The sequence below is a fragment of the Diceros bicornis genome, chromosome 17 (assembly GCF_020826845.1).
Source record: "Diceros bicornis minor isolate mBicDic1 chromosome 17, mDicBic1.mat.cur, whole genome shotgun sequence".
In the NCBI taxonomy this organism is placed as follows: Eukaryota; Metazoa; Chordata; class Mammalia; order Perissodactyla; family Rhinocerotidae; genus Diceros; species Diceros bicornis.
The window spans coordinates 40244787-40272785 of NC_080756.1; the positions used below are offsets into that span (position 1 = coordinate 40244787).

A 27999-nucleotide genomic window follows, 5' to 3' on the forward strand; every position below is an offset into this window, starting at 1 on the left:
CTGGGGTTAGAACTTTAGGAATGCGTAAATTTAAGGGGGAAGGGGAAGATAAAGTCAGGAGTGGAAAAGCCAGAAGGATGGGATAAAACCAGGACAAGATGTTAAGGAAGTTAAGGTAGAAGACAGTCCTCTTTTTCTTCCAACTTGTGGCTGGCATAGAGGGGCGGACTCTGAACCGTACGAATCCACCCAGTCCTGACAGAGGAAAACAGCTTCCTGTAGAGCTCGGCCTGAATGGCTCACTTCCTGCCAGAGTTTCACACGAACTCTTTTTATAGTGAAAACAGATGTAATATTGTTCCACAGGAAACGGTTACTGTTTATTAGTTAAGCACCCACATTTATGAGATAACGCCCCATTCCTGGAATCTAATCAGGTCGGAGAATGATTTGTGGTGGCTGTAAAATTGTGATGACAGCCAAATTTAGTACACAAAATTATGATAACCTCAGCAGTAACTGCAAATGATTTACTCCAAATCACTATACAACCTTCACAACATATCCATTTCTTCAGATATCTGTATTTGTATATCTCCTTTACACTTGGTAGTTAGTGGCTTGTTTTCTCTTACTGATTGAATGGTCAGTTGTAAAGGAAATCAAGGAATGTTTGGTAAATCTCTTCTATAGCACAAGGCAGTTTTCATCAAGTTTGTGAAATGTAATTTTATTAATAGAAGGGCATGTCTTCCAGACACACTGTCCCCAAATAAATAAAATCTCAGCATCATTAAAAGCACACAAACACAGTTTTACAGGGTACAATACAAAGTCAATTGTGATGTTGTTACTTGCACTTTCTAAAAATCTGAGAAAGACTGTAATCAATCTCTAAATAATTATCTTGCATAAAGAGAAAAGTAGAGCACAATTATTTCATAGAAGGTTTTGGAATGACAGTTTGAGAAGACATTGCTTTAAAAGATATTAAGATATATCACAAATCAAATCACACTCTGTAACATTACAACATGGAATTGTACTTAATCAAAAATAAAAGTAAAGTGGCTGAAGAAGGCCATATACTTTCTTTCCCAACATTATACTAATTTCTATTTTTGGCATGAATTAATAACCTTTTCCATTAATAGGAAAATGTGCTCTGCAAACTCTCGGAGGGCACCGCGGCCACCATTGCTTTTGCAAATGTATCCAACAGCCTTCTGGGCAGTGGAACAAGCATCGGCAGGAACCCCACTTAGGCCCACTTTCTTCAAGCACTCCTCATCAGACACTTCATTTCCTACCAATAAAGAAACACTGGTTGAATATTTAAAGAGACAAAGAATATTTTTTCTAAAAAATGCAAACAGTGACCAATAAGTAATTCTGGTAACTTCAGTAAGACCTAAAGCACTATATGTAAGAATACTACAGATTAGATGAAACAAAAATATGTTCAAGTACTTACAAGTATAATTGAGGTCTAGGGTTTTTCCTACGCAATTCAAAATAAACTTTAAAGAAAGAGAATGAAGTAGACTTTCTGCATACAGTCTGATGTGTACACTAGAAATTCTCTGTATAAATTACAAATTATTTAAAGTTTTTATTAAGGAAAATTTCAAACATATAGAAGAATCCCATGTTCATGTGGAATAATTATCAATGTTTTGGATTATTTATCAATATTTTTCTCTATTCCCTGGCTCCTGGTTTTTTGCAGGGAAGGAAGAAGGAATTCTCAGACACCATATTTTACCCAAAAACTCCTCAGCGTCTACCTATAATAGATATACATATTTTTTAAAAAGTGACACAATATCATCAAACCACCAACATCAACAACTCCTTAATATCATCTAATAACCTACTACACATTCAAATGTCCCCAGTTGTCTCAAAATTGTCTTTTTACAGTTGATCTATCTGAATCAGAAACCAAAGTCTACATATTGCATTTTGTTAACATATATCTTGTCTCTTTTAACCTGTAATAGTTCTGATTTGTATGTCACTTGTTGAAAAATTACCATCACACTGACATAACTACGTCCTTTCTCTCCCTGCCTTGCTGCTTCTTTCCACACCCTCCGACCTGTTTTTGACAGGATAAATTTCAGAAGCTCCCAGTGCCTTAAATTCATCATTCTGAGTGTGACTATTACTATACCATAGACAAACACTACTAATAAAATGCTGGTTAAAAGAGTTTATTTGTTTTAAATTTGTTCTACATTTATCTACTGAAATATTTTCTTTTATTACTAATTTTATTGAAATTTGAATTGTTTTCACTGAAAGATGATGAAAATTAAAGTATTTCTTTGCATAGTCCACTCCTCCAACTAAGCTTTATTTACTAACTTTTACTTATAAAAATGTCACTATTTTTTTCGGGGCTGGCCCAGTGATATAGTGGTTAAGTTCCCGTGCTCTGTTTTGGCGGCCCAGGGTTCACAGATGCAGATCCCGGGCGTGGACCTATGCACCGCTTGTCAAGCCATGCTGTGTCCCACATATAAAGTAGAGGAAGATGTGAATGGATGTTAGCCCAGGGCCAACCTTCCTCAGCAAAAAGTAGAGGATTGGCAACAGATGTCTTTAGTTCAGGGCTAATCTTCCTTACCAAAAAAAAAAAAAAAAAAAAAAGTGTTGCTATTCTTAAGAAACTTTTTTTTTTTTTTTGTGAGGAAGATCAGCCCTGAGATAACATCCATGCCAATCCTCCTCTTTTTGCTGAGGAAGACCGGCCCTGAGCTAACATCTAGGGCCAATCCTCCTCCTTTTTTTCCCCTTTTTCTCCCCAAAGCCCCAGTAGATAGTTATATGTCATAGTTGCACATCCTTCTACTTGCTGTATGTGGGATGCTGCCTCAGCATGGCTGGACAAGCAGTGCATCGGTGTGTGTCCGGGATCCGAACCCAGGCCGCCAGTAGTGGAGCACATGCACTTAACTGCTAAGCCATGGGGCCAGCCCCTGAGAAACATTTTTATACATTTATGTGGCCAAAGTAAAACACTACTCCAATTTGTAAAATAAAAATCTGGAGTCTATTCTCTATTTTCTTGATTTTCTAACCTCTACTTTTTCTAGTTTTTTAATGTTATATAAGTAATGCATATTCTTGGTAGAAACATTTTTTTAAAATAAAGGCACAAAAAATCAAACTCACCCTAATTATCACTATTTATGGATAATCACTACATTTTGGCATATATAATTTTACAGTTTTACCTATATAAATGATACACTTATTACTACTATATGCAGGCACTATATTAAGCATTTTATATTATCTTCGATTTTCTTTCCATTGGCCTTATAAAGTTCAATTTGTGTTTATATTATAAATAGGAAAACTAAGACTTAGAAGTGCTTCCTTCAGGTCACACAGATAATAAGTAGACCTGGGATTTGTTATATGTTCCACTGAAACTGTCTTCTTCTTATAAAAATTGGATCATTTTCTATTAAAGGCTCTCTAGTGTTTCTTTGTTTAATCTTCACATGTGCTTCAAAGGCTATTCCTGAAGCCCCCAGATCATATGCTCCCAAAGCATTCCTGCGCTGCTTCTTTTAGGGCCCATATTATCCCTGTAAATATTTATTTCATACACAGTTTATAGTTTTTATGTATTTTAATAACTTGTCATTACTGATATTTAAAATGTTGACATCCTTAGGCTGTCAGCTCTGCAAGCAGTAAGTCCCAGCAATCAGTTCCAAGCTTGCATTTAGCAGACACCTGATAAATACATTTGCGTAATGCTCAAGTGAAAAACTTGTGACATCTGACCATGCCAATAAATACAGATTACAGCATTGTTTTTAATGGTTGCATAGTATTCCATTTTATGAATATCCTATTTTTGCAGGATATTTAGGTGGATTCTTTTTTTCCCTCCATTATTGGCATATTTGTCCAATTATTTCCTGAAATTGGAATTTGGGGATCAAAACTACATACGTTTTAAGAATAGCAAAAAATATTCAGAGTGTACTTCTTATATATTAGGAATCTGCTAAATGCTTTACCCAGATTTTCTCATGAATTCCTAAAATAGAACTATGACAATAGGTACTCTCAACATTTCCAGTTTACAGATGAGGAACCAAGGCTTACCTTATCAAAACTGGCTAGTTAGGGGTGTAGTCTGACTCCACAGCACGTGTTGGTAATCATTATACTAGGCTACACTTGATACGTATTATCAAACTAACCCACAGAAAGGCTGTCCCAATTCAATACTTTTATCAGTGCTGCAAGAAAGTTCTTCTTTCCTTGCAATCATGCCAATCTTGGGAATTTTCTTTCTTATTTCTCTATTTCTTAAAAAAAAAAAAAAAATCCTGGTCCATTTTATTATGGCTGAAAAAAAGATACCAACCAAGATATGCCACTTCATTCCAGCACAGGCCCATTTCTTTTCTCCATTCATCCACAACTGCCAGCTTGTCTGGTACATTGACTTCCATTTTGCAATCCAGTTTTAAGGAAGAGAGTGTCTGCTTTGAACAGGCCCTTTCTGAGATTAACCTCACCTTAAAAAAAAAGGGCAAAATGAGAAAATGAAGGAAACAGATATCTTTCATAATAAAATAACACCTTGTAAATAATACAAGTTACAATGAGTAGTCTTTTGACCTTCTGAAGGACCAAGTAAGTAAAATCAACTATTATTTTAAAATGATGAAGCTTTAAAATAGTTTATTTTTAGTAGTCCAAAAAAGGTGAAAGACACTGTTTTCTACAGTGGAAAGGCTTCTATCTACAGGTAAAAAATACTACATAGATTATCTAATCTAAGATTTTCCTATAATTCAATTTATCCACAGGAAAGTCTTATAACTTGTCTTTTGTGCTGCTTAGGAACACATATTTAAGATTTCTAGTGAATTATAAGAAATCATCTTAGCTTTCATTTTTGAAAATACACTTCAATATTAAGTTATTTTGAATTAAAATGTTCAATCATAAGAATAAGCTACATTTTAAAAATCCACATTTGCTTTTTTTCTAAATGCTGACACCTATTTTCTATGAAATCTTTCTTGTTGTAAGATCCTATGGGAAATACCAGATAGTGCCTATTTAAAAACAGTATGCTCATACTTACTAAATAAATTAGAAATATTATTTGTTGATTGACAAGTTCCTAATTTTACTCATCTAAAAGTAAATAGTATGATAATTTTCTAGGCATGTGAAGGCTAAATTTCAGATATTTTAATAGATAATACTAAAAATGTAAATCTCTTATTTCCCTCACCTGTTCCTTAACCCTGAATCACAATCTTAAAAAACACTGCTACATTCAGGGGGCACATACCTCAATACCACTTTTCTTTAATAAACTTATCCCAATAGCATCTTTTATATCATAAGATATTATTTCTTTTTGGTCTCCTGATACATAAATGTGGCCATTGGTGAGACATCCATCAATATTGCAAACCAAAAGTTTTATTTCCTTAAGCTTCTCTTTGCCAAAATAGCCATATCTAAAAGAAACCAAAATAGACTTTTGAATATAAGTGCAATACTAATCACTCCCTCTCATCTGGCTAACACTAATAAACTTAATAACCCGTTCCCATTCAATTAGTCAAACACTGTCCTTCAAATTTAGTAATGTGGTCTAACCAGACTACGTGTTTCTCAAGTTACTGAATAGCCATCTAAAAGCATATTTTATGTGTATGTCTTCCTCATATGAGCATACTAATACACAACATCCTAAGATGTTTGGAATATCAGAAATCGGTGTCTCATTTGTATGGTGATAGGTGGAAACTAGACTTTTGGTGGTGAATATGACGTAGTGTCTACAGAATTTAAAATATAATGATGTATACCTGAAATTTATATAATGTTATAAACCAATATTACTTCAATTAAAAAAAAATCAGTGTCTGTAGTACAATTAAACATATCTACTAAAAATAATATTTTAGGGTCGAGTGCAAAGACTATACAAGTCTTATTTTTACCTTAATACTCTTTGTTCTGCAATAGGCCAATCAATATCCACATCTATATCCACACTGTGCTCTGCTCGCATTTCGTAGTATGCCATTTTTCCACCCTAAAGATAGTACAAACGCCATGAGTACTGTTTTTAACACCCATTCACACATATCAAAAAGTTTATTGTAATACAATACAATGAATTCATTTCTACAGTACTCAGAAAAATGAATAATCCAGTAATATTAGTGACATACAACAAATGATTTCTTTTTTGGAGGGGAAAGTTTTTTGTTTCCCATATATTCAAACCATATAACTTAAATAATCTTAACATTTCTCAAATTCTATCCACACAGTGCAAGTTCCCATTTTTCTTCAAATAGGCTTCTATTTTAAGATTGAAAAAAGCAGAAACAATACCCATCCTCCAGTATTCTTTTTTTTTTTTTTTGTGAGGAAGATCAGCCCCGAGCTAACATCCGTGCTAATCCTCCTTTTTGCTGAGGAAGACCAGCTCTGAGCTAACATCTATTGCCAATCCTCCTCCTTTTTTTTTTCCCCAAAGCCCCAGGAGATAGTTGTATGTCATAGTTGTACATCCTTCTAGTTGCTGTATGTGGGATGCCGCCTCAGCACGGCCGGAGAAGCGGTGCATCAGTGCGCACCCGGGATCCGAACCCAGGCCACCAGTAGCGGAGTGCGCGCACTTAACTGCTAAGCCGTGGGGCCGGCCTGTCCAGTATTCTGACCATAAGGAATTTTCTGGAAATCCTCTAATTGTATCCCCTTTGTTCTGGCAGTCTCTCCTATAACCACCCAAAAGCAGCATAAATGTTTTTGGAACTTATGTTCCTATGTGCAATAAGGGGCAAGATAGGGGAGGAAAAATAACTGTAGTTTCTATTGTACAGAATTATCTTTGATTCCTGAGCTACAGACAGGAGAGGGCAATAACTGTCCAGGTCACATGTGGGCAAAGGTAGGGAGAGTTTCCTGATCCTGGGTAAGGGGGCAAGAGGAGAGGCTTTCCTATGATTGTAATCATTTCAATGTCAAGATCAATTACCAGAAAACTTCATTTTTCAGAATTTCAGTCTCTTCACAAATCTTGTTATGATGAGAAACTTCATTTTTCTCCATGCTTTAGAAAAGGGTCAAACCACAGTCTCCCTTAGCAAAGAGCTTGGGGAGGGTGGTATCTATATATGTCAAATCTAATTTTCCTGAACACTCAAATTTACCTAAACAGCCAGACTAGAGATTGCCTATACACTGACCAAAAGATTGGAAAAATACTTATCCCTCAGAGCATGAGTCACGTTAGAATTTTCACTATAGAGAGTAGACTTTTGATTTTTTTTAATGCTGTTTTTTGAGTAACCTAAGGACCTAAATCCAAATCCTGACAGTACTATTACTACTCGTTTTTGCCTTGAGCCAATTACTTCATTTTTCAGAGCTGCTGTGACCTCCGCTGGAAAACTGGGATAGGAATGTCCACTTTCTTCTGCTGCTATGTAGGTTACATGAGATAACCTATGTAATGTTTTATATAGTGCTTGGTGCACAGTAAGTGCTGAATAAACAATAGCTATAACTCAAGTGAACAAACAGTATATGATATAACCACGTAGGCTCTAAAGACGAGAGAGACATCCAACCCCCTTATTTTAAAAAGAGAGCAACGAGACTTAGAGCAGATAACATGATATATCCAAGGTTACACAGTTAGAGATAGAGATAGAATTATAATCTGCTTTTCCTGATGCTCTTTATAATTTTTATTTATTTATGTTTTTCCCCAAAGCCCCAGCAGATAGTTGTATGTCATAGCTGCACATCCTTCTTAGTTGCTGTATGTGGGACGTGGCCTCAGCATGGCCGGAGAAGCGGTGCGTCGGTGTGCGCCCGGGATCCGAACCCGGGCTGCCAGCAGCGGAGCGCGTGCACTTAACCGCTAAGCCACAGGGCCGGCCCTCCTGATGCTCTTTAACCTCTACTATATTGGGGGGTTTGCCTCTTTTTAAAGCAATAGAAGTTACTCAACTGTACAACCACAACCTGACAGTAATATAACCATGGATTAAAAACGGAGTTTTGAATGGAATAATATGAATACAGGACATGTGTAAAGAAATATTCAATACTTGATTCATTTCTTATCTTAATGTTATAGTTGTAGCAGAATTTCTTGCAATTTACTGAACGGATTCCAAAGTCCAGTCTGGGGTAAGCCTGCAGGATAAATGCCCCACATAATAAATCTAGTCAGTTATGCCTCTCCCCTGGGGGCTGACACTTCCCTTCACGAACTGTGCCGTACTCCTTCCCCAGAACTCAGTATACAGACAAAAGGGTTTAAAAGGTTTTTGCAAAATGAAGGCACAAACCTGTAAGTAACCCATCTCTATCAAATGTCTTTTGGCAAAATAAAACGAGCCATTTTCATACAATTCTCCATCCCAGTCTTGTCGACGAGGTCGTTTAGCTGGATTCAAATTCAGAGGCTCAGTCACTTCACGAACTAAAAGCAAAAAGCTATAATAAGTCCACATTGCTCTGAATACTGAAAGTGTTCATTCAGTAATTTTTATATAAAGCAAATAAAAATGAACTCAGAACATAGAATATTTCTGTATCTAGATATGTAATTAAAAGGATTTTTTAAAGGAACAAAATCCCTAAAAATTCTGATGATTTATCTTTCCTTTTCAATAATAATAATAATAATAATAATAATAAAAATATTTCATAGAGGAATTCTGAATAATTAAGGTTTTAAGGTATTTATACAAATATAATGCTTTGGGAGGACATCAATGCAACCTTAAAATAGCTTCAAAAGAACTGAACTTGTAATAAAACACCCATATTCAATATCGGAGCCTTTTAATCTATTTGTTACTATTTGCTTCTAAAGAGATACAATATATCTGCTATTTACCTAATGTGGTTGAGAAATTACTTTCATGGAATTAGTATAGAAAACTGATGATTTATATTGATAGAACTGTTTATATAATGTATTATACATTCTTACCAGTAGTTAAAAAATATACTAAGCATAATAATAAATAAATTATGTTTGTTTATTATTATCCTTGGTAATGAAGCCTCAGCAATAGCAACATTAATGATTATAACATGATGTAATAAATGAAGCCCTCAGTACTGGTATATAGGGATTCCCTTGCCTTTTTACTAAAGTTTTCCCAAATTTGTATTTGTGGATATGTATAGGTATGCATTCACATGTGTGTGTGTGTAATAGTTGGTGATTCTTCAGAATCTTTCTTCACTTTTGGCTGTCACTTCTGTGCGTAAAGGCTTCTAGGAATAACCTCTACGTACTTCCCTAACTAATCCATCCTCTGCTCAACTCCACCCCAGTGTCTGATATAATCAGGAAAATACTCAGCAAATATACATTGAATATGTGGTATAATTTTATAGGCACTGGATACACAGCACTGACCATGACTCTCTACCCTCATGGAGCATTGCAATTTAATGGTAGAGATAGGCAATAAGCAAACCAACTAGATAATTGAAGTGGTACTCTGAAGAAAAGGAAAGTGAGGGACACGTCTTTCCTGGATGAACAACGATCAGTGGCTGCTTTCTCTCTGGGGATATGTGCTGAGTCTGAGGAAGAGGTGAGAGAAAGATCAAGATTGGCATAAGCAGAGGGACTCTACTGGGGTAAGGAGAAGCCAGAAGAGTTTTGCAAAGTTTTTAATGACCCTGTGGACTAGAGTCTCAGATTGTCATCAGTAGAAACTTAAAAGACAGAGCTAGATCTTTCCACCCACTGATTCCCCCTACAGGACTTCTGTTGAGTGTGCTATGGCACAAGAAGCTGGGAACAGGCTGGAGAGCAGGGAGAGATGGTTATAGTTTTGTGGTGCTTAGATCCCAAAGTCCTGTTAGCAGAGGGATATTAGCAATACATACAAGACATATCTCCTGACAGGACACATGCAATAAGAGGTGAACTGAAATTAAAGTTCCAACCCAGCCCAACTCCTAATTAAATCAAACTAATTAGCCCCTTATCTTATCAGCCTGATAGAAGAAAGGGTGTGGCCTCTCTGGAGGAAAATAATAAATACTCCAGTCTCTCTGTCAGGCACATGATAAAATACAAGACAAAAGAAGAAATGGAAATACACAAACTATAATCAGAGAAAAACAGTCATAGAAACAGAACAACAAACGACCCAGATGTTGAAATCTGCAATCAAGGATTTTCAAATAACTATCATAAATATGTTTTAAAAATTAGAGGAAAATACTTTAAAAAAGAGGATAGGGCCGGCCTGGTGGCGCAAGCGGTTAAGTGCGCGCGTTCCGCTGCGGCGGCCCGGGGTTCGGAGATTGGCAACAAATTATAATACTTTTAAAATTATTTTAAAATGGTCATCTATCTTCACCTGCATATTTATCCTTTCTGTTATTCTTCATCCCTTTCTATACTTATGTGTGCTTCCATCTTGTAGTGTGATCTGTTGGTAACAAATTCTCTCAGCTTTTGTCTGTCTAAAAATGTCTGTAATTTGCTATGCTTTTTCTTTTGCTGAGGAAGACTGGCACTGAGCTAACATTTGTGCCCATCCTCCTCTTCTGCTTGAGGAAGATTAGCCCTGAGCTAACATCCATACCAATCTTCCTCTATTTTGTATGTGGCTCACCACCACAGCATGGGTGCCAACAAGTGGTGTAGGTTTGAGCCTGGGAACTGAACCCAGGCCGCCCCAGTGGAGCTCACTGAACTTAATCACCAGGCCATGAGGCTGGCCCCTCATCTCTCCTCTTAATTGCTCTTTTTTGTACCTTCTCCAGTGGCACTTCATCTTCCATACTATCTCCTTTAAGTCACACACGTTAGAGACAATTAGGCCAGCTTTTCTATATTCAATAAACGTCAGGGCATCTAACAGAAACCACACTGCCTTTCCTCAAGTATGTTACCTTTACTTATTTGTTGGTGATTATATTCTTTATTACATATTTTGTTAGTTTATCTGGCTAGAAATCAGGCTCCAGCTAAACTCGATGGAATTCTTCTTACATATTTTTGGGAAGCAATTCCACAATTCATCCTTGAAGTTCTCCAGAACTTTTTGGCGGATGCTTTCTATTCCCACAATTCTATATGATTTATATGGAGTTTATCAAACATGTCTAGGACAAACATAAAAGTATCTGATCTAAAAAACATGTCTGGGTCAAAAGGCAAATAGAAGGTTAAAATGTCCCTTTGTAAAAAGTAAAGCAAAGAATTAATTTGGTCTCACTGTCTTGCCTCAATAATCCCAAGATTTAGAACTGATTATAAATGTCATTACCTACCACAGTTAAGAATCTCATATTCTCTTCTACTGCTCCCTTTCTACTCTCCTCACTCCTAAAGAATATTTACATATGAAAAAACTGGTTCTCTGCAAAATGAGCTAAAATAAAGATATAACAGATTACCTCCTTTCTGAATTTCACTCCATCGAAACTGATGGCGTCTCACAACAGAGAAAACAGAATCATATCCTTCTTCTCGAATCATTTCTGCAACTTTCTGAAGGTCAGAAGGATGTAAACACGGAGAAGTAGCTTGAATATTTCCTACAATGTCAACCTCTTAAAAGACACAACAAATGAAAAGGACATCAAAATAAAGTTCTTTGCAAACAAGTAACACTAAGATCGTAAATTCAAATGTTAAAACCAGCCTTGTGAAATGATAAGCAAGTTGAAAATTATATAAAATTTTGAATAAACTTTTAAACTCATACCATTGTGATAACTAAGAAATTCTATGATGGCATCTAGTGAGGTAGAGCTGTCTTTTGAAGTTTCAGAACTTCTTCGATGAACTTGTGCACCAAATTGTTTGGCCACATTTTCAATTTCATCATGGTCTGTTGAAACCCACACACTGTATAGATATTAAAAAATAAATAAATAAAGAGTCAAATCACTAAAACAAATCATTAAAGATAAAAAGGGGCTCTGAAACCCAAAAATACAGCTTACATAATGTTAGAATAGTTTTTTTACCATCAAAATAATGTTATAGATCCAAAGTAACATAAAATTTAAAGAAGTATATTTTGTATGTAAACTATATTTTTTAATGTCTGAATCAAAAATGTCCTAGATATTTTATACTTACACATATATTCATATTCTATATAATATATAGTTATTTATATAAATATTATTTATGTAGCCCTAAATATAGTTTTATAAAATTAGAAAAAAAGATACTTCCTATTTTTAAGGCTACTGGCATGTTAAGCAAAAGAGTAGTGCTAGAAGTTCAAATCTAGAGGAAATGAAGATCCTGATTCTTATTCTCCATTCAAATCCAAAATATTGTATAAAATATTTTAATATACTTGCTAAGAAAAAAATGGATTTGGCTTAGCCAAACCACAAAGCTGAAAGAATTCAAGCTTAGAAGAGACTAAATGCCCAAGTCTGGGTTCAAAATAGTGAGATAATCTAACTTTTTTTTTTTTTTTTGCCAACTAACAATGGGTGTATAAATATTTGAACACAGAATCAACTGGATTACAGCCGTTGATAACAACTGATAGACATGGCTAATATGATTGACTGGCTCAGGAGAATTTAGCTTAACAGCTCTATTAACCAAAGCTTACATAGTTGCCCATTTAGACTTTATACGAATGATAATTAAGAGCAAAACTGCTGCTATTTGGGGGAGGTGTACTAGTCTTTACTGAAGTTAAGTTTCCTGGACCTTTACAACTTTCCATTGCTAGAAACAGAAGATCTGAATATCAGTCTAGCCACAATGTTTTAATAGTGATATTACATACAGATAATTTAATGACTTCTAGTCTTTGCCACATGCATATATATATATTTTTTCCCCTTCATTCAGCATCTACTGAGGGAAAAGAAACTGCATGTTTCAAATGTCTATGCTCAATTGTCAAGAGTGAAAAGAAAGTAAGAAACTAAAGACAATTTTTAATATCTCTGTATTTCACTTATTAATTTAATTTCATTTATTCCCTTTAATATTTGCAGAAGGGTTTAAATCTAGAGAATAAGGTCAATAACTCCCCTAAAAAATTCTCACAGGAAGCTAGTAAATAAGATGAGCCACTGGCTAGGGGTCATATCTACCCCTGTCACTTTGTGCAAGGCAGAACAGAGGAGCCCCTGTTTTCCTCCATCTTGAAATCTGAAATTTTGGGTAGGTTTTTCACTGGAGAAATGTCAGACTCAAAGGTATATATTAAAGTGAAACACCAATGAAAACCTAGTGAATTTTTTAAATAAAGAAGGTGAAGGGAGGGTGGTAAGATGGTAACAGAATACAGAAAAAGTGAACAGGAAAAGCAAAAAAGATGAGTCTTTTGACATCTAATATACGTCACTAGTTGAAGTAAATTGCTGAAGCCATTTACTTTATTATCCTGATCTTTACTTATGAAAATTCAACACCACAAGATTCAGTGATCTTTTTGAAATGCTTAAAAGATAAATAAATAATAGAGGTTTTAGAAGAGGTTTGCTGCTTGTTTCTCTTCTTTCCTCCCTTTTATTATCATTCATCCTCCATTCATGAAATGTGTACTGAGCGCCTATTCTGTTTCAGGCCCTACTCAGGACACTGGGGATATACAGACCATTTTCTGGAGAAACTCTTGGCTTACTGATAGAGACAGAGGCCAACACAGTACTACAATTCTCTTTAAGCCATTAGGGCAAGAGGGAAAGAGGCAATAACTAACCTCTCTATAATGCTTTACTTTTTACAAAGTATTTTTACAATGCCTGCTACATAACTTCAATAGATATTTGTTGAATGAAATAGTAAATGGTTAAGAGCATGGGCTCCGAAGGAAGCGGTTCAAATCCTGGCTCCACCACATGCATGCTAGCTATACGACCCCAGACAAAATCCATTGTTTCCCCGACCTCTATTTTCAGTAAAATGGAGGTGATAACAATAGTAATTACCTCATACGGTTGTTATGAGGATTAAATATAAACTACAACACAATAAACATTTAATAAATGTTAGCTATTCAAAATAATAAAATAGGAATAGTAATAAAGGAACATCTACACAGTCTCATTTAATCCTCATAATGACTCTGTTGGAAGGAAAGCTGAAGTTCTGCTTTCAGACCTTCGAAGGTCCAAATGTCTAATTTGTATGTATTATGTAAGGCAGTGGCACTAGAAATAGGAAAATAGCATCCCATATGTATGCTTAAAATACAATGGTCATCATCTATTAAAGGGACTAAGTACATCATTTTCCTTTGGTTTAGGGGCACCAGATGAGGGAGGGCAAAAGAGAAAGAATGAGCAAGTGAACAAACAGGCCTAATAACATTTAAAATCAATTACAGAGTAAATGTCAAAAGTTAATGTCAATGGCTTTAGCCTCAAATGAAGTCACACTACATCTAACAGGATGAACAGGAATATCAACCATGGTGCCTATGAAAGTTATTTCAGTTCATAAACTGTCATTTTAATGATAACACAGCATAGACCTTTCATTAATCATAAGTCCACACCCTAGAAATGAAACTAAAACTTATATTTATTTTTCATAAGTTATGTTAGGCAACATTTTAAAAATCAATTCGTTCTGAGGTTTACTTGCACAGCACTGAACCACTGTTAAACATCAAGCTGTTACAAACTCAGCTCTAACAACAACTTTTTACTAAATGAAAATAAAATTATTTCACATTTTTCTCGACGGCTAACTATCCAAGTTAGTATGCAAAGTTAGTAAGCTTGAAAGTATTGTTAGCTGTGATTCTCAGCAGGCCACAAAAAGTTGCCTCAATTAAGTCAAACCATGGCTTTGAACAAAATAATCTCCAAGGCATCTTCTAGCCCTGAAAAACACAAATCAGGCAGCTACAGTTTTCTTCAATTCCTTCATAGAGTAAGTATTTATTGAACAAAGAGAGAATGAGAGACAGCAAGGCTGTTCCAAACGCCTACTGCAGCTTCAGAATAAGTCAATTAAATTCAAATCAACACATTTTAATTGAGGTTCTAATATATAAAGCATACCAAGATGAATAAGATAGTATCTGCTCACGAAAAGCTTTTGACCTGGTAGAGCTGGGGTCATCAGGCCAAATCTGGCTCACTACCCGCCTCTTTTCATGACTAAAGTTTTATTGGAATATAGCTATGCTCACTCATTCATGTATTGTTATGGCCACTTTCACAACATACAAAGGCAGAGCTGAGTAACAGAGACTGTCTGGCCTGCAAAGCCTAAAATATTTACTATTCAGCCCTTTACAGAAAAAGTTGGTGGACTCCTGAAATAGAGAGTAAAGACATACTTCCATTAAATCTTCAAAGTCAAAGAAGGTTAACACTAGCATTTTGAAGATAATTACAACTCTCCCATTTTACAAGTAAGGAAACTGTGGCCCATGGAAGAGATGAAGATTGTAAAAACCTTCAACATAAGGGGAAAATGTCAAGGAAAGATCATTCACTATATGCCAGGCACTATTCTAAGGGCTGTATATACATTATCTTACTTAATTCCCTCAGCAAGCCTATGAGGTAGACATTTAAGTCCATTCTGCAGATGAGGAAAAAAAGGCACAGAGATGTTATGTAATTTACCCAAAGTTGCAAAGTTAATACATGGTGAAGCTAGAATTCAAATCCATGCAGTTTGACTCCTGATCTATGATCTTACATGCTTGCACGGTGCATGCACTAACGAAGAAACAAACAACGCTGCTATGGACAGAAAAACAAAGACACAATTATTTTTCACTGAGAGGATCAGCAAAAACTTCATGGAGGAAGTAGTGCTAGTCCCTTCTATCACCTTTTGAGTTAAACTCCCCAGATCCCTAGAAAGGATGCCAAGCAGCTATGTGAATTGAACAGAGTAAAATCACACTATTACATAATACTGCAAGTTAGAGAAGGCAGAGTTAGAAAGATTATGCTCATTTTGCTAGTTAAGGGAAATACTGGTTTTATTTCTTCTAATTGCTATTATTGGTATAGTGACAGATCCCATAGGTGGCTTGAAGTATAAAACACCACCCCTATCGTCAAGGAGCTTCCGCTCTAGTCTAGATGTATTAAATAAAAGTGGTACAGAAAAAGTTAAAACTCAAGAGTCATTTATTCTTTAATGGAATTTTGTACAAATGCATTTTAATAAATGGACACAGGAAAATCACTGTTCAATATATACATATATTTTCCAATCATTTTGTAGCAAAATCCCCAATGTCTGCCGTAATAGTTATTTGTTGGGTTTTGACTCCCAACATCTATTCCCCCGTTGGTGGTAATCGTACTCCAGGATTTCTCTGGATGAACCTCTCTGTCACATGCTTCAGGGGGCGCTCCATCACTAGCTCTGAGAGTGGAAGATGCGCTAAACTGTACCACTATAAGCACTGTGTTCTCCTAGCCATAGTGACGGGTTCAAGGATGAGCAGGGAACCCACTGAGACCCAATGAGACTTTAGTTAGAACTGTGAAGAGGGCAGCTCTTTTTTGACTAGACTTAAACCTGGCAGGATACGAGGAGCAGTGTCAAGGATAAACAAAGCCCAACCCTGGTTAAAGCAGAAAGGACAGGTTTTATTCATTAACTATTGCAATAGGGAAGAGAGTTCAGCATGAACTGAACTCAAATTCCCCAAAACAAAAGGCTGGAGTGTGGTAGGGGAAAGGCACTGTGGGCTGTTCCAGGGGGTTAGTCCATGTGACTAAGCCATCTGGGTTTGTTAACTGGTGCTTACCCAGAGGAGAAACAAACTTCTAGCTCTGTGACAGGAGGCAAGGTGCAAGGTGAAGCAAGGCACCCATTGACTTCAGGCCCTTGTCCTCCCACAGGGACCGGGAAGGGTACGAGTTATCTCCCAGAATGTTTGTATTTCAAACAGAAGGCTCTCAGGTCCCTGAGGAAACCGTTTTGGGTGGTAGATTTACATCCCAAAGGGCAGAGAAGGGATTTATAATTGTAAGCTTTCTAAAGTAACTATTCTACCAGGGGGGTTCAGAGGCTATCTGCCTATTACCAGGTTATTCCTGAAATAAACGTGAAATTCTCCTGGCAGCATGGAGCTTTCTCAGGCAGCCATTTTGAGGAGGGCTAGGTTCATCCTAGGAACGTGGCCTTAAATTGCTAGAAACCATACTAGAGTTTGGTTGGGTGCAGAAGTTTGGACCAAGTCATCATGGGCCAAGAGTTCTGCAGTTCTCAGCACAACCACCTGGACACCATAAAGGGAGAGCCTACCCAGAAGAACCAAGAAATAGAGGATTCTGGTGACAAAGTGCACCATCCCCTTACTCTATTTTTCTTAAAAATATTTATCACCACCAGATACAGTATATATTAATTTGTTTGTATATTGCCTGTCTCTCCCTATTATAAAGCAAGCTCCATGAGACTAGGAACTACTGCTACTGGTACAGCCTCTGCTTAAGGACACAGAACAGTGACTGTCACATAGTAGGTAGTCAATAAATATCTGCTGAATGAATAAATCATTTTTTGCCTTTCCATCTCCTTGTACCTGAAACAAGCCTTACCTTTTTTAGTTAAGCCAGTTTGAAACGGGTTTGCTGACATATGGAACCAGAGTTGTAAATGAGTTTTGTTCTCAATTTATTACGAATGTGATATTGATCTCTAATTCATTTCACAAAAAGAGGATTTTACTACATTACTGATGCCTGCCTGCACCTTCTCTCAGTCCTTTTGTTTTTCAGTGTGTAACCCTTGTAAGGAGGTAAAAAATGTCCAAAAGTCTGTGAGCTTCACAAGGAAAGAACCACGTCACATTCATCATGGTATTCCCTTGGACGTGTATGGCAGAAATTAGGGCTCAGTAATTGTTTACTGAATTGAACCAAATCCAGAAGTCTTTCCCTATCTCTCCTTCGCACACTTCCTGTTACATCAGTGTTATCTTCTGGGTGCCAGCTCCTATTTACCTCACTCCACCAAGGCTTCCTTTGGATTAAAACATTAAGGAAATTAGTAAATTTATACTTTCTTGGTATCTCCCTTTTAAACAAGATTGGTTCGATAAAAATCATTTACCCATACATTAATGTGGGTAATTAATATGCTTCAAAAACAGCCATGTCTTTAAACACCAAAACCCAAACATCAAAAGGTTAAAATAATTTACTTTCCACGGTAACACATTCAAGCATAATGAGGTTGAAGTTACTATGTGTAAATTCAGTCTTGACACAGAATTCTATCTCCCTTCTTTTATGAAAGACATCAGCTTGTAACTCCTGACCAATATGGCATATGGCAAGGTCTCTCAACGATGTGCAATTAAAACTGCCCTTAGGGCAGACGAGATTCCAAAGGTATGATAAAACCACGTACCAGCCTATCATAAAAAAAAAGCTGGCTGTATGCCTTCCCACTATCTCTCACCTATGTACAAATGTAGGGAGATTTCTAGATTGTGCTGACTCACAGGCAGATAGCTTATTTTTCAAAGGTCAGGAAAGGATCTCCAAGCTGAACTCGAAATTAGAAAGCCTTGCCTCTCCATTCCGTTCATGAACCTGATGCCTCCCTGATCGATGAGCACCAAGTAGTTATCAGAGCTGAGCAACAGGGCAACCCCAATGGCCTAGGTCTAAAAGAGTTCACATACTATCGCAGACGTTTCCCAGAGGTGGTCTCCTATCCTTTCACCCTGTGAGGTCAACCAGGGCGACGGAGACGGTTGAAAAGAGGAAACCTCCCCTTCCACGGCTGGCATTGTCAAGGGCGGGGACAAGAAGCGTACCAGGTCATGACTATTCGTAGCTACGGAACAAGGAAGAAGCTGGAGCCTGTCCTCCCTGGGCTCTCGGCAGCGGCCCAGACACCCCGGATCTGGCACACCCCTTCCAAGAGCGACTGCCCCAGGAGCCACAGCCCCTCCAGGGCCCGGCTCCCCCTACGGACCCCCGCCCAGGCCGCACCGCCCACTCTCGCACATGCGCACCTCTGGAAGACTCCCGAGTCCAGGGCCGCCCGCAGGACCCAGCCAATGAGCGGGACCCCCGCCAGGTGCTTAATGTTCTTCAGGGGGATGCCCTTGCTGCCGCCCCGGGCCAGAATGAGGGCCGCCAGGTGCGGGGGCTTCTCCACGCCTCGGCCCTGGCCGCCGCGGGAGTTGCGCTGCAGCTTCGGCGGCCGGCCCCGGGACGGCCGCCCGCGCGGGTTGGAGACGGAGGTGGCAGCCCCCTTCTCCACCGAGTCCATCTTCCTCCCACGCCTTCTCCCCAGCTTCTCCACATCCGGGAGCTCTTGTCTCGCCACCTCAGCTCGGCGCCGCCCGATCTCCCCGCCCGACTGCTCGCAGGGGTGGCTGTTCCTGGGCCCGCCCCCTCGCGGGGCACGCCGGGAATTGTAGTCCGCGGCCGCCTCGCCCGGCTTCCGCAGCACGAGTAGGCTCTGACCTGGCGACCCCGAGCCCCAGCCGAGTAATAAGAGTCCAGAGATGACTGGAAGGAAGTGCAGCTTCTGGGGGGCTTGATTTGTAAAACAGGCAACATGGACTATCGATCTTTTGCTGAAGAACTTCCCTACTTAACAATTGTGGTAGGTTTCCCACTGCGCGCCCTGATGCACCCTAACACGAATCAATTTTATATTTTAAAATGTATATTTTAAACGAACATCTTTCTGCTGTGCTCCTGACTCATTTTTTTCAAGAAGAGTACATCATTCGGACGTCCTACAGGCACCTTAAATTCAACATCTTGAAAACTTAACTCACTGTATGGGCTCAAACTGCTTCAACCTCTGCATTTTCTATCAACATTACCATCCAGGCCCGCCCCGTGGCTTAGCGGTTAAGTGCGTGTGCTCCGCTACTGGCACCCAGGTTCAGATCCCAGGAACGCACCAATGCACTGCTTCTCCGGCCCTGCTGAGGCCACATCCCACATACAGCAACTAGAAGGATGTGCAGCTATGACATACAACTATCTACTGGGGCTTTGGGGAAGGAAAAAAAAAAAGGGAAGATTGACAATAGATGTTAGCTCAGGGCCGGTCTTCCTCAGCAAAAAGAGAAGGATTAGCACGGATGTTAGCTCAGGGCTGATCTACCTCACAAAAAAAAAAAAAAAAAATTACCATCCACCTAGAGGCGAAAATTTGGAAGTCAATCTGGATTATTCCATTCTAGTGTAGTCGACACATGTTCTTAGTTTTTTGGGGTTTTTTTTTCTGTCTGCTCAAAATCTTTTCCTTTTAGGAATTGTTGCTCCTCGTACCTGGTAGGGCTTTCACTCACATCGTCTGCATTGTAGTGGTGGGTGTGTCACCCAAGCTGGTCAGTCTAAGTGTCTCATCTTCCTGATCACAGCTGTGGTCTAGGGACAAGCATATGACCAAGCAGATCCCATTGGAGTCTTTTCCAGAGACTCTGGGAAAGAAAGGATCTTTCTCTTGCTGAAGTTTTGGTTGCTTAGGGCCCTGTAAACCTGGATCCTCAGCGCAGGATGAGGGAAGCAGGGTAGGGAGATTTGCTGTTCGGAAATAGGCTGGGACACTGATGTTTGTACTGAAGAAAGCAGGTTCAAGACACGTGGGGAGAAGAGACACAGAGCCCTGATGGCATCATTTAAACTTCTTGATCCAGCCAAGAGTTTCAAAGGCATGTACACACAGACACACAGACACACAGACACACACACAGACACACACACACACACACACCCACCTCTTTTTTAATAGATTATTTGGAAGGTATCTCCGACCTAACACACATTTTGTCTTTCACTGCTTTTGCAAGCCTGTGTCTGGAAGTAGAGAGTCTCCTTGTTTGTCCTACGTGGAGGCTAATATATCCAGAAGGAATGGAAGGTAGTGATGTTGCCTTCCCTTCTCAAGGAGGGTAAAAAGGCCTTTGTGCTTCTCAGGTCTCAACACTTTCTGAAGGCGACAGAATACGCCTTTGGTCTTTTGCGTCCTAGGACAGGCTCTGGAAACTTCACCTCTGTTTGCCTGTAAAGTAGCTGATGGCCCCGCCCTTTCTGGGATTGGTTCTGGGAGAAGGTGCTGCACTCTCGGATATGGGGAAGGATGGCTGTAAACAGACAGCAATGCAGTGCCTGTGGCAGGGGGCCAGGCTCCAAGAACCATCCCGGCACTACAGGCCTAGTGGTCAGTTTACCCCCACACACTGGCTCTTTGCATAGGACCTTTGCATTTATTGTGCTTCAGAGACACCAACACTGATTTTTTGATAGCCATGTGAGGAGGACATCTACTGCTTCTTATACACCAAAACCTCTTTTCTCCTCTCCACCCAACAGCGATCTTAGTTCTCACTAATAACATAGTTACCATTCCCCACAGTAATTCCCTAGAGGCCCATAAACCCTAGTGGGCCACCAACACCTGAGTAGTTTGACTCGTGTGGCACGTTGGTGCCCTCCAAGCTGGGGACAGAGCAAGTGGCACCACTGTTATTTATCAAAGGAGATCACAGTGATTTGCGTAAAGGCCATGAGACTGTGGACTCCTCCAGGAGAGGGACTGTTCCTTCTTTGTAATTGCGTCCAGAACAATGTGTGGGTCACGGTCAGTGAACTGCATTTCATATTACTTTTCCAGTCTCTGCCCACGTATACTTTTGTATATAGTTGCAATCTTATGATAATAAAGCATTTTATGTTCTTTGTATTGTTACAATACAATTTTGGTTAGACCTGACAACTGGCTAATCTCAATCTTGAGAAAGAGAAAGACACAGACAGACAGACACAATGGTAGTTAAAGTGGAAGGTGATTCATCTACTTCAATATATGGCACACGGAAGTTTGACAAATATTTTTTCAATGAAATTGCAGTATACTCATTTAATATGTTTTTCTTCTGTCTAATCAATGGGCATAAAGTTTCAGTTAAGCAAGATGAATAAACTCTAGAGATCTGCTGTACAACATTGCACTTATAGTCAACAATACTGTATTGTACACATTATTGTACAATAATGTGACTGTGCCAGGAGGAGGAAATGTTAGCTTGTCTTTGGATTCCTTTGGAGGAATAAAAATAAACCACTCTCAAAACAAATATTTGGACTCATCCTTCCTTTAAAGATGAGTGTGAAGTGTTGCTGCCAAAGAACAACTCATTCGTATTTATAGTGAAAGAATTTATCTGTATGTTAGCTCTTGTTTTATGATTCCATATATGAACAAACTCAGTACACAGAAGAGTCTTTTCATTCTTTGATTTGCTCACGTTTATTGCATTCCACAAGCCAGGTCCTGTGCTGCCCTTCAGCAATATCAAAGCAAGATGACCAAGATATGGAGCTTAGTGTTCTGAGGGGGAGACAGGCAAACTTCCGTAGAGTGTGGTTTGTGTTGTGATAGAAGAGTGTGTGCTGAGGTAGGCGAGCACAGGGGAGAGGTACTCAGGCTAGAATGAGATTTTTGTTGGCTGAGATGACTCTTGAAATACTGTTAACATGTAAGTATGTTCTAGGCTGAGGGAACAGCATTGCAGAAGGCGCAGAGGAGTGACACAGCACGATACATTGGGAAACTTGAAGTAGGTCACTATAATCGGAGCATATGATGCTTGTTGGTTAGTGGCAAAAGGTGATAGTAGAGAGGAACATGTGGGCCATATTTACAGCACATAAAGGTATTATGGGCCCAGCTTTGTCAAGGAAGTTATGGAGAGCAGGGATATGACATAATTCACTTCATTCATTCTTTTAACAAATCGCTATTGCATGACTACTGTGTGTCAGGTACTATTTTGGGCACTGGAAATACATCGAAATTGAAACATGCTCAATTTCTCGACTTATATTAAAAGCATAGCTAAGAGGATTTGCTGAGAGACCAGACAAGGGGTGTGAGAGAAAGAGGGAGACAAGGGCGACAGCAGGATCTTTGGCCTGACCATTAGGAGGAGGGAGCTCTATTAACTGAGGTGGAAAAGACTATAAAAGGACCAATTTTGGGGGCAGAATTAGGAATTCTATTTTATACATGTCATGTATGAGACACCTATTAGACACCCAAAGAGATATAAAAGTGGGATATTGAATATCTTGGCCTGGAGTTCATGGGAAAGTTCTAGAATATAAACATAACTTTGGAGTCATCAACATGTAGATAGTATTCAAAGCCATAATACTAGATGAGATGTAGTAGGTGATGGTAGATAGAAAAAAGAAGAAACTAGATGAGATCAGCTAGAATGAAAAAGTTGATAGAAAAGTCCAAAGACTGAGCCCTGGGTCCCTCCGCTATGTAGAGATTAAGAAAATGAAAAGGAGACAGCAAAAGAGGCTGAGATAGAACGGCCAAAACATAGAAAGAAAATCAATATGGTAGCCTGAAATCTAAATAAATAAAAGTGTTGGAAGGAGGAGAAAGCAATCAATTATGTCAAATGCTATGATGGTCATATAAGAAGAAACTGTTGTGTTTAGCAATGTGGAGTCATTAGTGATCTTAAAGAAAGCAGGTCCACTAGCTTGGTGGTGGCAAAACCCTGATTGGAGTGGATTAAGGAGGTAATGTGGAAATTATGAGTATAGGTAACTAATGAGTTTTCGTGTAAGGAAAAAAGAGGAAAGGGACAGTAGTTGAAGGGTCATGTGGGGTCAAAAGAGGTTTTTATTTTTTAAATTAAGAGGTGGGAAATAATAGCATCTTTGCATGGTGATAAGGGAAAGGAGAGAAGGAAAAATTAATGATGCAGAAGAAAGAGGGAAGAATTGCTGAAGCAATTTCCTTGAGTAGACGATGGTGCGGGGGATGTGATTTAAATCTAGGCAGCAGGACTGGCTTTGGCTAGGAGCAGAAGAGAAGATGAACGTTATGCGCACATGTTCAGGTATGTGGGTTGATGTAGCCGGTGTTACCCTTGTACCAAAATCAGGCAAAGATAACTCAAGAAAACTGCAGACCAATATCCCATATGAATATAGACAAAAAAATCCTCAACAAAATACTAGTTTTCTATGAATGCTGTAACAAATTACCACTACTTTGGTAGCTTAAAACAACAGAAACTTTTCCTCTTACAGTTCTGGAGGCCTGAGGTCTGACATCAATATCACTGGGCTAGAATCAAGGTGCCAGTTGGGCCACACTCCCTCTGGAGGCTCTAGGGCAGAATTTATTCCTTGCTTCTTCTAACTTCTGATGGCGGCTGGCATTCTTTGGCTTGTGGCTGCATCATTCCAGTCTCTGCCTCTGTGTTCACATTGCCTTCTTTTCTTCTGTTTGTAATCTCTCTCTACCTCTTTCTTATAAGAACACTTGTGATTGAATTTTGGGACCACTTGGATAATCCTTGATAATCTCCTCATTTCAAGATCCTTAACTTAATCACGTGCAAAGTCTTTGCCATATAAGGTAGTGTTTCTCAGGGACTGTTGCAGAATCCAAGATCTTCATTCCCTACTCATTCTTTCCTTCTGGTGGATTTTGTTTCAGGGGTCCTACTATCCCCTTTGTGAGTTGACTCTTTGCAGAACTCTGCAGTCCCCCAGGCATCTGTATGTAACTGAATCCCCACCCCAGACATGAGTTGAGTTCTTTTTCTAGAATGCTTCCTTCTGCTACCATCTGGATTAATTTAACATGAATAATAACTGTGGAAGGGTTATCATGTAACACCATCTGATAGCCATGTCTAAATCTCAGCTCTGGATTGGGTGGGATCATTTTTATGCTGAAATTAAGGTAGATATTTTAAAAGTGCTTAGCCTAGAATTTGGCCCGTAATGAAAGATCAGTGGATTGTAATGTTTGTTATAATTCTTTAACTTTAATGAATCTTATCAGCAAGTGGGTAGGAATGAAAGCACACCAATATCTGAATTTAGCAATCAGTTAGTCTCTGGTGATGCAAGAATCCCAGTTCTGTATAAAGTCCCCTTTCCTTTAGTATTTCTGTAAGTCCTCAAGGAGTGTGTTACATGTGCCTATGAAAATGAAAGTCCTGGCTGCCACTTATAGTGGCTGCAGTTGCGAGAGACCCACAGACCCCGAAGACCTCAATTCTATCTCTGGAGCTAAACTGAGACTTTCTTACTAGTTTTTTAATATAGAGATTTTTACAGAGTTTTAAGTATAATATATACACAATTTTATATTCTTTTGTTGTTGTTTGTATCATTACAAAGTCTCTAAACTTATTGTTAAAAGTTGTTTAAAAATATTTTAAATTGACAGACCATAATTTATTTAGCAATTCCTTATTGCTGAACATTTTTATGTAAGGTAATAATCCCTAATAACTTTGCATATAAATTTGTAATTATGTAGGCGATAGTTCCTGGAACAGATTTCTATAAATGAAATTACTTGATTAAAATGTAGTGATTGTCTTCCTTTGAATCCAAATTAAGATTCAATGCTATCTGGATATGTTGGCAACTGCTACTAGTTATGTATAAGTTATCTCTTGCTGCATAATGTTACCCTAAAATTTAGCAGCTTAAAACAGCAAACATTTATATATCACAGTTCCTGAGGGTCAGAGAGTGATTTAGATGGATGGCTCTGGCTCAAGGTTTCTCATGAGGTTTCTGTCAAGCTCTTGACTGGGGCCACGATCGTCTCAGGGCTTGACTGGAGGTGGAGAATCCGATTCCAAGATGGCTCACCCACTTGGCTGTCGGCAAGCCTTAGTTCCTTGTGAACTATTGGGTCGAGGGCCTCAGTTCCTTGTTGGCTGTTGGCCAGAGGCCTCCCTCAGCTCCTTGCCACAAGGGCCTCTCCACAGGACAGCTCACAGTATGGCAGCTGGTGTCCCCAGAGCAAGTGATTCAAGAGAAAGTGAAAAATGGAGTAACCAAGATGGAAGGCACAGTATCTTTTAAACACCTAGTCTTCCAAGTCACACATTGGCGCTTTCGTTTCATTCTGTTTGTTAGAAGTGAGTCACTAAGTCCAGCTCACACTCAAGGGGAGGGAAATTGGGCTTTACTTTTGAAGGAGGATGCGGCAAAGAATTTATGGACGTATTTCTTTTTTAATTTTTTTTAATTTATTTTATTTTTTTCCCCCAAAGCCCCCAGTAGATAGTTGTATGTCATAGCTCTGCACATCCTTCCAGTTGCTGTATGTGGGACGCGGCCTCAGCATGGCCAGACAAGCAGTGTGTTGGTGCGCGCCCCGATCAGAACCCAGGCCGCCAGCAGCGGAGCAGGCGCACTTAACCGCTAAGCCATGGGGCCGGCCCTATGGACATATTTCTAAAATCACCATAACCTAGGAGTTGAGACTCCTTCCCTCCCTACCTCTCTCCCTCCCTCCCTTCCTTCTTTCTTTCCTTCTTCTTTCCTTTCTCCCTTCCTCCCTCCCTCTCTTCCTTCCTTCCTTCTTCCCTATTTCTTTTTTATTAGCTGAAGAAAGAAAGAGGAAGTCCACCCCAGCCCCGGATTCCTGGGAAGGATCCCCAGGAGACTAGACTAATAACCCCAAATAGGCAATAGATTGGTAGAATTTTTTTTAAAGCCCATGATAGAGCCCACATAGTTGCCAAATCATAGGTATTCCCAGAAAGTGTGATGGTAGCACCTGAAGGGAAGACATTTCAACTGTGGCCAGACCCTATTGCTGGGACATGACTCAAGATGCATATCCCTCAAGCAGAGATAATAAACAGAGTGAAAGAATCCTGAATAAGAGGGCTTCCACAGCCACAAAGTTGCTAAAGGTTTGGTGTTTGTGACCTTACAATTATTAAGATTTGAATTGCCGTTTAAAACCTTAGATGAACAGATTAATTTTTTAATTTATATCACGATAAATGATTTTTAAAACATGGATATGTTCATGCTAGGGAAATTATTCCAAAATGCAGGTTGGAAAGAAGCTGTAGAAAATAAACTTGAAAACTTGCATGGAGCAAGTGAGAGAAGGTTAATCTGCGGGGAAATGCTCCTGTGAGAGCTCAGATTATCTGCAAGACTGGAAGGACTCACTGGACCCTTATCTGCCTCTCCCTACCAAATTCTTACTGACAATGATTTTAGAAGGAGAAAGAAAGGGAGGTGCCTCAGAACCACTGAGCTCAGAGCCAGTAGAGCCTTCAGCTACTTTAGCCCTTTTTTTTTTTTTTTGCAGGGAAAGATTTGCCCTGAGCTAACATCTGTTGCCAGTCTTCCTCTTTTTTTTTTTTTCTCTCCAAAGCCCCAGCGCATAGTACTATATGCTAGTTGTAAGTCATTCTGGTTCTTCTATGTGATCCGCTGCCGCAGCATGGCAACTGACAGACAGGTGGTGTGGTTCTGCACCTGGGAACCGAACTTGGGCCACCAAAGAGGAGCATGCTGAACTTTAACTACTAGGCCATCAGGGTTGGCTCAGCTACTTTAGCCTTTGAGCTCCATGGGAGGAGTTGATAAAGGTGGTGGAGCTGCTTGTGGTATTGAAAACATCTGATAAAGACCTATTTACAATTAGAGAACTCCTGGGCAAAATATCAGGTCTTTACAGGAACACGCAGCCATTGTTCTGTGATTTGCTTGGGAGAGTAGAAGGCAGAGGGAAGCAGGCTGACTATCACTGCCAGGGAAGCCATCCTCTGTTACTGAGAGTGCCAAGGTGCATCAGGAAGCAACCAGGACTTAGTGTTCCGTAAAGCTATGGAACTGACCCCCTCAAAGACTAGCTTTAGGGCCAACAAAACCAGAGAACGTTCTGCTTAGCTTTGAAAGGAGAATACTTCTAGAACAATACTCTGCAACATGGTGAATTAAAAACACTCACCACTTTGGCAATGTTAATGGAGAATAGCCATTTTCTAGAGGGATGTATTCATAATCATACTTAACATTTATGGAGAACTTTTGTGCCATGCAGAATGCTGAGTCTTTATATGCATTATCTCATTTCATTCTCACGACAATCCTAACTGTCTAACGTCATCGTTATCAACAAATGCAGATAAAAAGACTGAGCCTTACCTAGCTCTCTAAGTAACTTTAATTCCTGTTCAAAGTCCCACAGCTGGCAAGTGGTCAAGGTGAGACTTGAATGCAGAATCTTGAACTCTACAAGCTGGATTCTAA

At 39.1% G+C, this 27999-nt stretch overlaps 1 protein-coding gene across 1 annotated transcript; it reads right to left on the reverse strand.

Annotated features, from left to right (window-relative positions):
* Positions 1–654: 654 nt before the first annotated feature.
* Positions 655–19241, reverse strand: CMAS (cytidine monophosphate N-acetylneuraminic acid synthetase). Its single transcript, XM_058558661.1, has 8 exons — positions 18936–19241; positions 11709–11851; positions 11398–11553; positions 8310–8443; positions 5940–6034; positions 5279–5450; positions 4337–4490; positions 655–1246 (listed from the first exon to the last, which is right to left on the reverse strand). The coding sequence occupies exons 1-8, from the start codon at positions 19193–19195 to the stop codon at positions 1056–1058; spliced, it is 1305 nt and encodes a 434-aa protein (XP_058414644.1). The 5' UTR covers positions 19196–19241; the 3' UTR covers positions 655–1055.
* Between the last annotated feature and the right edge of the window lie 8758 nt (positions 19242–27999).